At 33.5% G+C, this 13,089-nt stretch overlaps 1 protein-coding gene across 1 annotated transcript in view; it reads left to right on the plus strand.

The window, feature by feature from the left end:
- The window catches only part of LOC107450173 (cytochrome P450 4C1), a 36,071-nt gene extending 29,687 nt beyond the window's left edge, over positions 1 to 6,384 (plus strand). The window contains exons 9-11 of the mRNA XM_016065917.4: positions 980 to 1,046; positions 3,471 to 3,650; positions 5,688 to 6,384. Coding sequence (XP_015921403.3) covers positions 980 to 1,046; positions 3,471 to 3,650; positions 5,688 to 5,884 — 444 coding nt within the window. The 3' untranslated portion in view covers positions 5,885 to 6,384. The remainder of the gene's footprint in view (positions 1 to 979; positions 1,047 to 3,470; positions 3,651 to 5,687) is intronic.
- Positions 6,385 to 13,089: the final 6,705 nt, after the last annotated feature.

Consider the following 13,089-nt stretch of genomic DNA (forward strand, 5'->3'; position numbering starts at 1 on the left):
TTGGGAGCCAATTCAAAAAAGCAGTCGCCAACACATGGCCCTTATAACCGATAAGCAGATGATGAGAGGTTGGAAACTAACAACGGATAAATTCCCAAATGTACATTTATATTTTCAAGTGCACATATATAGATCAGTAAATAACTTAGATCAGTTAATCTCAACTCCTGGGTCTCTATATTAAAGGCTATTTTTCGATGGCTTCGTTGTAATATGAAATGAGACTTCTTGAGAATATTATGCTGTTTCTATAACTGCTATGAGTCTGCAAATGTTAGTCATAACTGATAGGTCAAGTTTGGCCTATTCAAAGCCAGCCATGTCTACGTTTAATTTGTCGCCAATATTGAGAAAATCACAGTTTTGTGAAAGTGAAAAGCGCTTGTGGTCTAATTTTTTATTATTTAAAAACTTACTCCATCACTTGGGCTCATAAAAATTTGCAAAAACTGAGGATAAGGCAGTAATTTTCTTAATTTTCAAGTTGGAGATTTTTAAAAAAAAGTTTAATTGCATTTAAAGTATTTAAGTTATTTGCTTGTTCTGAAGTCCAGATAATTCTTCACGGCAAGATTAGATATATAGTTTGAAGTCATCATATTGTTCATGTGCAAGGCACTTAATTTATGGCTTTTTTTTCATTTTCCTTGATGACAGAGCTTCGAAAAACAGCGTTGGGAAAAGAAAAATTTTAATGACAAAAATATTTCGTCTATACTTAAAAAAAAATAAAATAAAACTGGTTGTTATGCTAAATTTTATTTCAACTATCAATTAAACGAGTCAAATAAATGTAAAGAATAATTTTAAATTTAAAACGTAAATACACATTTACATTGGTTGTCTTTTTATTCCTGAACTGCGCCATAGAATATAAATTATTTTTTTAAATTTTATTATTTGCTCTAAAATTTATTCTTTACTGTCTTAGATCTTTGTTTATTGCTTTGTAACAGCTCAAGCTCCCATATTTTTTTAGGAATCAATGAGACTGTATCCTTCAGTGTCTATTTATGGAAGAGAAATAAGAGATGATCTTCAATGTAGTTAGTATAAAAGATTTTTAGTTTCTACATCACCATAAGTAGTATAGTGCATGCCCTCCAACTTATGAGGATTTTGAAAATAATTCTTTCTAGTGGTAGCGAACGAAAATAGAAATTTTTAAAGCAAATGGATCTCTCATAAAACGTTTATCAGAACTTAAGAATCTAGCCATATGGCCTGCACTTTTATAAGCAATAGTGGACAAGTTACGCTAAAATTAATTTTTTTTAAATATTAAGACATTAATTTTGCTACCGTCTGAAAAGAAGATTTCTGAAACTACGGAAATTCCGTAGCAGTTGGAGGGTATGTATAGTGTATCATCATGCTTTTACACTTCCTTAATACAGAATTTCGCTGTTTTTCAGAATACCACTTTAAATTTTCTTCCACTATGATCTTCAAAGTGTAAATAGTAAATGGCACGCTCTGTATCCAGTAGCAGATATAATTACATTTAACAGTTTAAAATCTAGCTAAAGTTTCCACTCTCTGAAATTTAGATGGAAAAATACTTTAAATCACTTACTTTAAGTCAATACTTTAAGTTTACTTCAAATCAATTTAAAGGAATAATCTCAAAGAATTTAACAAGAACGAGAATTTACGAAAGACAAGCTGTCAAGGGTACAGATTATTATTATTATTATTCTTTTCTGTTGTTTCAGAGAACTTTGTTTTCATAATTATACTGCTTGCTTGCCGACGTATGACTGAAAGGTCAAAAAATGTGCATAGATTGAAAATTGATAAAATATTTTTTTTACATATTTTAGCTTGATAGCAAAATTGAAACTAAAATTCCTCTACTATTCTTGTTTTACTTTCTTATCTATTGATGAGCTACCCTGATGCAAATCACTTTAATTCCACAATTAATGCCCTGATTCTTTCAATTTTTCAGTAGTTATTATGCTTTTTAATGGTTTTCTCATCTCATTTCTGCATTTTTCATGGTTCTTCTCGGACGAGCTTATCGGTTACTCAATAATGAAGTATCAGAACGCGTCTGCGTAATTACTTAAGAAGTTTTAATCGAAATTTTATTGACTAGTGGGCAGCGCCCCCTGCTCGTTAACGCTCGCCAACCCCCGAAAATTGCCACTCAATCTTATATGGTTTGCTTCGCAAACCAAGCTCGCTTCGCTAGCTACTAACTTAGGTACATTGCAAATGCACAAAATTCTAAGAATTCAAAACAATCATTCAAATCCATATAAAAACTCTTTTTTTGAAAAAAATTACATCTTTTTAGTAAATACTAAGTCATTAAAATAAATTTGAATTCAAATAAATGACATGTAATTTGTTAAACCTATTAGAAATGTGCTATAGTATAATTCGTGACATAAATCGAAAATCGTCCAATAAATTCCTAATGTATAAATTCGTGAAAAAAAGCGCTTTCGACAAAATACTAAAATAGAGATCTATCGGCAAAGACTACTCACTTCTGCCTAGCTTAATAGTATGAAATTGCCGCAGCTGATGCTCTATGGTTATTTCAATTTCCGTTTTTAAAAGTGCTATATGTTGAACCACCTCAACTAGATTTGGCATGTTAAAATTTTAGCGGCAATCATTGGTCGATTTTCTCACGTTGCCATTCGGGGAGTTGTAATGAGGCTTTTTTTAGTCGCCGTGTAAGAGAAATAGTAACGTAAACAAAACAAAGCAAGCCTTGCCACCGGCGGAAAAGAAATACAGCCAGAATTTGGGGGCCACGTAAGAGAATTATATATATTAGATAATAATAGCTATGAAAAGCTTAATAACTACAAATGTATTTTTAACATACTTTGCGAGGTTTCAAAACAGTTTTACAAAAAATAACCTAGAAAACCCAAGGAATCCATGTATTGGCTATTGATTGTTTTAATGTATTACCAAGGCTCTTTTTCGAAGTCTTGCGCGTTAAAATGAGTTGTCGTAAATGAAAGTGGGAGAAATGATAACGGATTTTAATAAATCAAAACATTTAACAACCATGTTACAGTTTTTCGAATTCTAAATGAAAGTGTTAGGTAGATGTTGAGGGAATCTCCAAAAGTAGATATTATCCAGCCTTGAATTCAAGATTTTGTTACAAAATATTGTAATAATGATTCTATTTTTTTAGATAAGGATTAAATAAGATAATAATTTAGTTTTAAATGTTAGGAAATATGTTATGTATACTTTGTCATGGCAGTTGTATACAGTTTAAAAGTGACAAAAACAAAATCTAAAGCTTTCATTTCAGTGCAGAAAAGTGATAGAAGCTATGATAGTTGCATATCGGTTATTGAATATTTATAATCATTTTTTTTTATTTTTTAAAGATGAATAGAACGTGATTTGTAACGGAAACTATTATTTGAAATCTATATTAGTAAGTAATTGTAATTAAATGTAATTATATAATTTATTTTTCCTTATTTTAGATGAGTACGTGATACCTCAAGGAAGTATGTGTTACGTAAATGCATATCTCCTTCACAGAGATTCAAAAGTCTTTCCTAATCCTGAAAAATTCGACCCTGATCGATTTTCTCCTGAAAATAGCGCTGGAAGACATCCTTTTGCATATGTACCTTTTTCAGCTGGTCCTCGAAATTGTATAGGTAATAAAAGCAACTTTCAACTTTATTTTTAGAATATTAAGAAAGGTGAGATTTCCCATGATTAGGGAATTATCGAGTTTGAGATTGATGAATGGGGAGCCACGAATCAGCGAGATGAGTGACTTAGGGCTTATCAGTTTTGAAACAAACATATACTATAGAGAATTAGACGAATTAAATCCATTCATTAGGATCGAATTAGGTGTATTTGCGAGAATTTTATTCTGATTCAGAAATTTCATTCCTGTAGAATAAACGAAAATGATAAAGTATTGAAACAATAGAAAAGTATCGTATCGTTTGGCCTTCTATGCTTCACGCTTAGTCAGTTCTATCTCTTTACAGTAAAAAATAAGTTCATGCATATGCAGAGTTGATCTTTTTGAGTAAATGGTCACACTAGTTGAAAGAGGGGAAGAGAGAAAATATTTAATTAATACTTACGAAAAAAAGGAAACATTAACTTTTCAGGAAGCGACGCAGGCGTAATTCAAAATATTCTTTATACAACTTCCTAAATTGAGCCTTATACAAAAAATTTGAACAAAAATACAAATTTGTACCAGATTTTATCATTTGTCAATGCGTTTCTACCATCTTTCGAGTTAATATATAATTTATTACAACAGCTCTAGCGATTTATACCGAACTCAAAATTGAGATGCTTAGAATTGTGTCTGTCCTTAACAAGCACCTTTAAAGAATTTTCTAAAATAAATATATGTAAGCATTGTCAAAAACATGGAAATCTATTTGGGCAAATAGCATTTTTATAGTTAAAGCAATCAGGAACAGTTAGGAATAAAATCTATTATTTCTAAAATTTTGTTCTGAGCGATTAGACTTAATTAATAATTTCTTAATAATAACTTAAATTTTATTAGAAAGATGAATTTTAATAAGGAATATTTTTTTTAATTAAACTAAGAAGTCCTGCTCTCTGCTCTCACCAATCTATGTGTTTATTTCTCATAATATTTTTTTTTTCTTCTTAAAGATCGATATTTAAAAAAAGATAATTTTGTTTTTAAAATACTTATTAATTATTGAAATTTTATGTAAGAAAATCTCGCTCATCGTAACAAAATAAGCAATTGCCTGGATTTCAAAATAATAAACTCTATTTCAATAAAATATTTAAACTTAGGAACACAAGCTGGGTGACACAATGAGTAATGAATACGAAATAATTTTCTTATTATTAACATATATCCATAATCTTAGATAACTATAACAGTTAAAATATTGGAAACGGTTTTTATCTCTTTTAAATTTTATCGCTTTTACCTTTTTATTTAAAAAAGTTTCGATATAAAAATTTAGAATTTTTAACTGACTACATATAAGCTCTCTATTTTTTATTTTATCTATATCTGCTATATTTGACTGCGAATCAAGTGCAAACTTATAAATGAAGATATGGAGAGGGATAAGTTAGTTTACCTACAACAATAGACAAATAGTCATTATTTAAGGAAAATCAGTGAAAAAATTCGTGAAAAACGACTTAAAAATTTCAACAATTTCCGAGTAAGTTGGAAAATCGAAAAAACTAATTCGCGTTAGGTCCATATATGATAACAGTTGATAATTATCGTACTAATAAATCTTGAATATTTTAATTCCCTTTTACTCCTCGTAGCATCCTCGCAAATTTACGTTCCCTACTTACACTTACGCATCAAGAAAAAAAAATGTAACGTAAAGTTAAACACCCATAAACAGCCATGGCGTCGTTTATAAATATAGAAAGAAATTTTTTTTCCAATGCCCTTACGCTGACGGTAATGACTTACGTCATACAGGCATCTGAAGGGCAGATTTGTTGGCCACTTTTCCAGCGGCACCATATTAGGCAGTCCAACGTTGCTCCCACAGTAAGGACAGATAGTACAGAGAACGAAAGAACATCGATGCCTTACCCGGGATTCGAACTCAGAACCATTCAGATGCAAGGCCAGTTTCCTGACCCCTACACAGGTCCGACGGCATAGAAAGATAAGTCCACATTGAAATTCATAAATTTTTTTCTTATAGGACAAAGATTTGCTTTCATGGAGATTAAAACGGTGGTATCGTCCATCCTTAGAAAGTTCAAAGTAAAATCACTGGATCCGAGAGACAAAGTGAATGTAATGAACGAAATCATTTTGAGACCAGAAGGAGAATTACGAATACAAATTCGAGGAAGAAGTGATGATTTTGATTTTAAGACAGTTTATTATTATCCATGAAAATTGACATTACTATTTATTTTCATTCATGCATTTTTTAAGTTGTTTTGTCATAATGTTCATGTTGTTTCATTCTATGGTCTATTCAATAAGTTACGAATGCAAATTTGAAGAAAAAATTATGATTATGTTTATCAGATAGTTAACAGTATGTTATGTCGTATATACCCATGAAATTTATTATATTATTCTGATATATTTCCATACATTCAGTGCTTTAAATAATTCTAAATTATTTAGATTATTTAAATGATGGTACGTATATAGGTACTTTATTGGTATATAGCTACTTATTATTACCCATGAAAATTGACATTATTATTTATTTTTATCCATACATTTTTTAAGTTCTTTTGTCATAATGTTCACGTTGTTTCATTCTATGGTCTATTCAATAAATTATGAAAGCAAATTTGACGATAGAATTACGATTTTGTTTATCAGATTGTTAATAGTATGCTATGTCCTATGTATCCATAAAAATTATTATATTATTCCTATATATTTTCATACTTTCAGTGTTTTAAATTATTTTAATTAAATGATGGTTGGTATATTGGTACTTTATTAAAGATGCACTAGAACTGCATAATTTGCCATTGGCGACGATCTGGGAAACATCCCTGAAGATGAACCGAAAACATACCATCACAATTTGTGAGGCCACTTCCTCAATTAAGACATTGATCTGGAAGGAAAATTTTTTTTTTACAGATTCCTGTACCCATGATACTGCACAGCGACCGACCACAGGACTTTGATTCCACAGATTTTACGAGCATGCATATCGCATGTACTCGGTGAGTCTTAGTGGAGTCGGGGATCAAACTCCGGACCCTGCGGGCTGAAGCCCGATTCTTTAATCACTAGGTTACCGGCCCTAATAATTAATTCGTAGTTAGTGTTTTTGGTTGAATACAAATGATTGATTATATTTTCTTTTGTTTTTTTAATAATCTTATGATAAGGGCCTCCCTGGCTGAGTGGTATCGCGCGAAAAACGCTCTGCAAAGCGTAGAGGTGGCGGGTTCGAATCCCGCTGCAACCCTAGATGTATTCCTTGTGATGTCCTTTCCTGCATTGTGCAGTCCCGCAGTGGACTAATCGTTAAGACGCGGTTCCCAGCAGATCACCGAAGTCAAGCATCACTGGCTGCGGTCAGGTGGTGCGGGTGGGTGGCCACTTGGACCAGTCTGCGTAGGGACCGAGGGTGTGCGGTATTGGACCTCATTAAACTGTTCTACCGCAAAGTGCTCGATTTCGCGAGCAGGTCGTCGAGCTTCCAAAGCGGGGGTGCCATCCCCTCTGCGGAGGATCAAAATTGTGATAGCATGTCTTCGAATCATCCTCAGGGATGTTTCCCAGACCGTCGCCAATAGCCCATTGCGCAGCTCTAGTGCGTCGTAAATGAACAAAATCAATCATCACCCTGTACTGTGCTACCTGTCCTTCAACTTGATAAAGGTTTATAAGCCTTAATTAAGCACACAAGCCTGCAAATGTATATTGTACCAATAAACCAAACCAATAATCTTATGATACAATATGCAATCCTAAAGAGAACATATACAAAACAATGAAAAAAAATACTGAACAGTAAAGACTTATAATTATAAAACCATTATTATTGGAACAATTGATATAAATAATAAGATTTATTCTAAAAAATAAATCTTACAATTTATATTTTTTCAATTTCTAAAGAAATAAATAAATTCATAACCACCGCTTACAGAGAGCTTAAAAAGGGTAATAATTAGTTATAATTTGCTGTAAATTAGTCGCAAAAAATGTGTAGTTGCATTATTTTCGAAAAACAAGGATAAATTTTAAATTTTAGAAGTTTACAGGGTGAGTGATGCGATTTTGTTTCCTACATCAGATGCGACAAAACTTTTTGTTTAATTTTTAGTTCTGTGTCTTTTAGTTTGCTTACATTGGAATTACATTGGATCGTTAAATTAGTGTTTAATTCCATTATGTGATGAAATTGCAAGATAATTTGCTTGTAGCGGTCAAAAAATGATTGGAATTAAATTAGAGATTCAGCCCAAGGTTCCGGATAAAAGTTGAACTCTATAGATAGTCGCATAGTGGCCAAAATTTTCATTGTAAAATTCTTTTGCGTATTCACTAAAACGTGTTAGATAGAAGAAGGCAATTTATAAGGATAAATAGAATAATTGTAATCGAAATTGGAATTTCAAATAGTTTTTACTTTCAAGTTGTTAATATACATGGTTGTTAATTTTTGCATATTTCTGTACCCTTTCCTTGTGGCATCTAACGATATGGTAGAAGAGAGGGAGAAGAAAAAATTTTGCTTTTTAATACTCAATGTCAATTACTTAGATTAAATTATTACTACAAATTACAATATTACAAATTATTTATTATATACTTTTATTTATTGTAATAAAAATACATTAACTAAGTGGGAATTTTATAAGAAGTGAATTTTATTAGAATGAATTTTATAGTGCATTGCAATGAATTTCCTTATTGTAGATTTTGTTATTTTAATCCTCATAGTTTTATAACGTATATTTCCTTTGCGTATAATGCATTGTTTTTTCGATGTTTCTTGAATAAATTATTTTCTTCGTTTTATTATTATAATGTAACTTTAAATATTTTTGAATCATAATATGGCTAATATTTTTTATATCTTTTAAATCATTTTATTGCAATGGTTTTAAATTTTTTACTTGTGTCGTTTTCTCATTTATTCGATATTATTTATAAAGAGGTTTATTTATTTATGTTGTAAATAAATGTTTAGGATTTAGATTTATTTATTTTATGTTTCTTGTAGATATTTTTAAATGAACTGTTTTTACATACGTGGTTTAGTTTTTATTACTTTTTTCTTCCAGTATCTTTTCTTCCCTGCTTTAGAATGACCTAAAATATATTAAATAAGATAATATGGCATTAATACATTTTTCGTCGTATTAGAGCTACTCTAAAGGCTTATTGACTACAGCCATCTCAAATTCATTTCAACCAAATTTTGGCGAAATACAATTAATGATAAGTAATCCCCTACTTGTAATCGCTTTTATAATTAATCTTAACTAAAGCTTACAAACGTAATTTGAATTATAAGCAATCATACTTTCTGATTATTTCTGTAATTTTAATTACGAGTTATAAATAGCTGTTATGGATAATAGCATAGTATACAATCACCTTTACGCAAACTATATAACTATAGTTAAACTAGTAAATGAACGATATGTTCTGCTATCTATTTATTTACTGGTATATGTGATACTTTAATTAAACACTTGTACAGGGTGATTGTAATTAAAGTTACACTGTTTAAATCAGCAGAGTCTGCTCTAGCACACAGATGTCTGTCAAACTTGGTACATATATTATTGAGCAATTGAAAAAAAATAATAATCTGCAATAAAAAACCACAGCCAGGGGAGAAAAGAAGCACCACTCAAAACGCATTACGTCAAGATCAATTGTAACACGAAGGGTTTCTAGATCTGTTGCTTTTAATTTCATTTTATCAACTCAGAATACATCCAGGAATACGAAGAATACACCCAGGGTTACGGCGGGATTCGAACCCGCTACCTCCATGCTTCAGATAAATGGTTCTTGGGTTGCATGAAGAAGAGGATCTTTGCTCTTCCCTTTAATCCTCTGTGGGGTAACGGGGAGTAAATAGTTCAAAATAGAGTATTCAATAAGAGTCCTAGACAAATTTGAATTATTTCAACAGTCAAAACAAGTGGTCAAGTCACAAATGGTTTGCTCTTTTTCATTATGTAGGATTAAATTGATTAGTGAAAATAAAGATCAACTAGTACTGGTAATCAACTTACAAAATTTACTAATTTGATAGGTTTCACAGTCTCACTGCGTGTGTTTAGCTTGTAAAGGCTGAAATTCTCCAAGAGCTTTGGAGCACGGACCAGTGACTTTTACGTCAAAGCTTGTGACTTTCATTTAATTGCGACTATATTTACAGTTCAAAATTGTGATAAAGTGCATGCATTTAATCTACTACTGCCACCATTTCAAATTTTTAACGATTTTTTGAAACGAACCCACACATAACTTCCCCTCCGCAGACGATCAAAATTGTGATGGCATGTCTTCGGATCATCCTCCGGGATGTTTCCCAGACCGTTGCCAATAGCCCATTGTGCAGCTCTAGTGCGACGTAAATTAACAACAACAACAACCCACACATAACTCGCAATCTATATTCTCCCGATCCTCCACAGCGGACTGGTCGTAAGACACGGTTCCCAGTAGGTCACCTAACTCAAGCGTCACTGTCTGCAGTCAGTTAGAGGATGGAAGGCCACTTTGATCAGCCCGTAAAGAGACCGAAGGTGTATAATATCAGTCATCGAAAAATTGCTGTTCCATAAAGTGCTGCATTTCGCGTGCAATCCACGAGGCCTCATCCCCTTTATAGAGGGTCAAAATTGTGATGGCATATCTTTGGATCAATCTCATGGATATTTTTCGCGTGCAGGATGTCGGGCTACCGAAGCGGGGGTGCCACCCCCTCTACAGAGGATCAAAATTGTGATGGCATGTCTTCGGACCATCTTCAGGGATGTTTCCCAGACCATCGCCAATAGCCCATTGCACAGCTCTAGTCCCGCAGTGGACTGATCGTTAAGACACGGTTCCCAGCAGATCACCGAAGTCAAGCATCACTGGCTACGGTCTGTGTGCGGGTGGGTGACCACTTGGATCAGTCTGCGTAGGGACCGAGAGTGTGCGGTATTTGGTCCTCGTTAAACTGTGCTACCGTAAAGTGCTCGACTTCGCGCGCAGGTCGTCGGGCTACCGAAGCGGGGGTGCCATCCCCTCCTCAGAGGATCAAAATTGTGATGGCATGTCTTCGGATCATCCTCCGGGATGTTTCCCAGACCGTCGCCAATAGCCCATTGTGCAGCTCTAGTGCGACGTAAATTAACAACAACAACACAGCTCTGGTGCGACGTAAATAAACAACAACAACAACAACATGGATATTTCTCAGACCATCACCATTAGCCCATTGTGCCCCCATAGCTCGACATAAATAAAATACTACTATTTTTATTGCTCATTCTACATTTATTTGTAGTGGCTGGGTGGCGCAGTTGGTTTGTAGTCGGCCTTCTGAGCCCAAGTCTGCGGGTTCGATCCCCGGCCCAGACACCGGATTTTTGGGATGCAGCAAATCTTCATCGACCATGCCGTATGATTATGCGACATGTAAAAGATCCCTGGAGTGCCCTATTGGCTTCTGGCATTTCCGGCAAAATTAAATTTCCAGTGCACTTTAGCATCCAAAGAGAGTCTCGGTGCTGCCATCTAGTGTCGCAGAAACTAGACGTCCAAATTAACACCGCCAACGGTATCTAACCTATTGTGGTGGTCCTGAAAGAGTGGATACCACTTCTGGAGAACGCACTTGGTTTGCTCATCGGGAAGACTGATTGTGCAGCTCATTGGAAATAAAAAAAACCCATTTATTTGTAAAATAAATTCTTGCAATAGAACAGTAGAGAGCCTAAGGGAATTTCGAGGCCCATAGTTTTTGTGCCAATTGCTATTAAGAGGCAGATAGTGAAATTTCTGTTAAAACATCAGTTCTTTTATTCTTGATATACAATAATGCATTTAAATGCTTTTGTCTTATACGCCCAGAGACTGTGCAACCTTCTCTGACATGGTTTGTGAATTCTTTTTCTTTTAGTGTCATTTGATCTCTTGATTTTATAATTGAGATATCGTCTTATTAACCTCAACAATTCTTTGTGAAGAATTCCTTTCACAAACCTGTACATTTTACTATTGCAGTTATAGTCTTCAAACCAACTAGTCTTTTGCGTTTCCTGGTATTAGCATTAATAAAGTTTGTCTTGTTTCCATTAAGCATTTGAATTCTCAGTCGGAAATTTGGCTCGGATTTTTGCATTACTGTGTCATAATTCGGAATTGCATTGTTTCAGCCACCTTACCGACTTCCATTCATTTTGTATTCAATGAAACTGGGTCCCGCAGCGGACTGATCGTCAAGACACGGTTCCCAGCAGATCACCGAAGTCAAGCGTCACTGGTTGCGGTCAGTGTGCGGGTGGATGACCATTTGGATCAGTCTGCATAGGAACCGAGGGTGTGCGTTATTGGTCCTCGTTAAACTGCTCTATCTTAGAGTGCTCGACTTCGTGTTCCAGGTCGTCGGGCTACCGATGCGGGGGTGTCATTCCCTCTGCAGAGGATCAAATTTGTGATGGCATGTCGGATCATCCTCAGGGATGTTTCCCAGACCGTCGCCAATAGCCCATTGTGCAGCTTTAGCGCGACGTAAATGAACTACAACTGCAACAACTATGAAATTTGGATGCTCAAATCAGTAAAGGCACAAACTTTGGTAGAGAAGGTCACAGGGTTTGGTCACGAAGTCAGTGAAAAGTATCTGCATTTACAAACAAATATTATGAAAGAGCTTAATTCACGGGAAAGTAGTTTAGTCATTTATTTTTACATATACATATTCAGGTCTGTATGCTCGACACATTTTGCTAATAAGTAGAGCCCGGATTTTGATGACCTAAAAAATCTCAACTAATGCCCTTAAAAAGTGCAAAAAATGCCCTTAAAAAGGGCAAAAAATGCCCTTAAAAATGCAAAAATTGCGCAAAAAATGCTTTAAATAAAGTAAAAATATTGAATTAAAAAAATGTTTTGCTCTTTAAAATTATTATGAGTCATTTAAAAACTATAAAACAATGCAATACTTGTTCTACTCTCATTAAAGTTTGAAAAATATGTTTTATATCCTAAAATAACAGAAAAAGGAAAATATATTGATACCAAAATATTTTTATTTTGTATAGAAACTTTAATGGATATAACAACTTCCATCTCATAATATTACTAAATATCAGAATTACATTGGATTATTAATTGTTTTTCGATAATTTGAAATGTAAACGAGCGTCTCTTGTCTGAAAGTAAATTTTCATTCCTGCAGAAGCTTCTTTCAACGTCTACTGATGTTATAGGCGTGTACTTGAAAAAGACGATCTCACTTACTGACAATTCTTCTTCAATTTGAAAAGATTTTGCTTCACCTGTTAATATCCTATAGATTTTCTTCATTGTTTGGAAGCCAGTGTAATAATGAAAATTGATAAAAAATAATAAAAATTGGAAAAATTAACAAAAAACTTCGA

Source organism: Parasteatoda tepidariorum, chromosome 6, assembly GCF_982258835.1.
Source record: "Parasteatoda tepidariorum strain Cologne lab strain chromosome 6, Ptep-v5.0, whole genome shotgun sequence".
Taxonomy (NCBI): domain Eukaryota; kingdom Metazoa; phylum Arthropoda; class Arachnida; order Araneae; family Theridiidae; genus Parasteatoda; species Parasteatoda tepidariorum.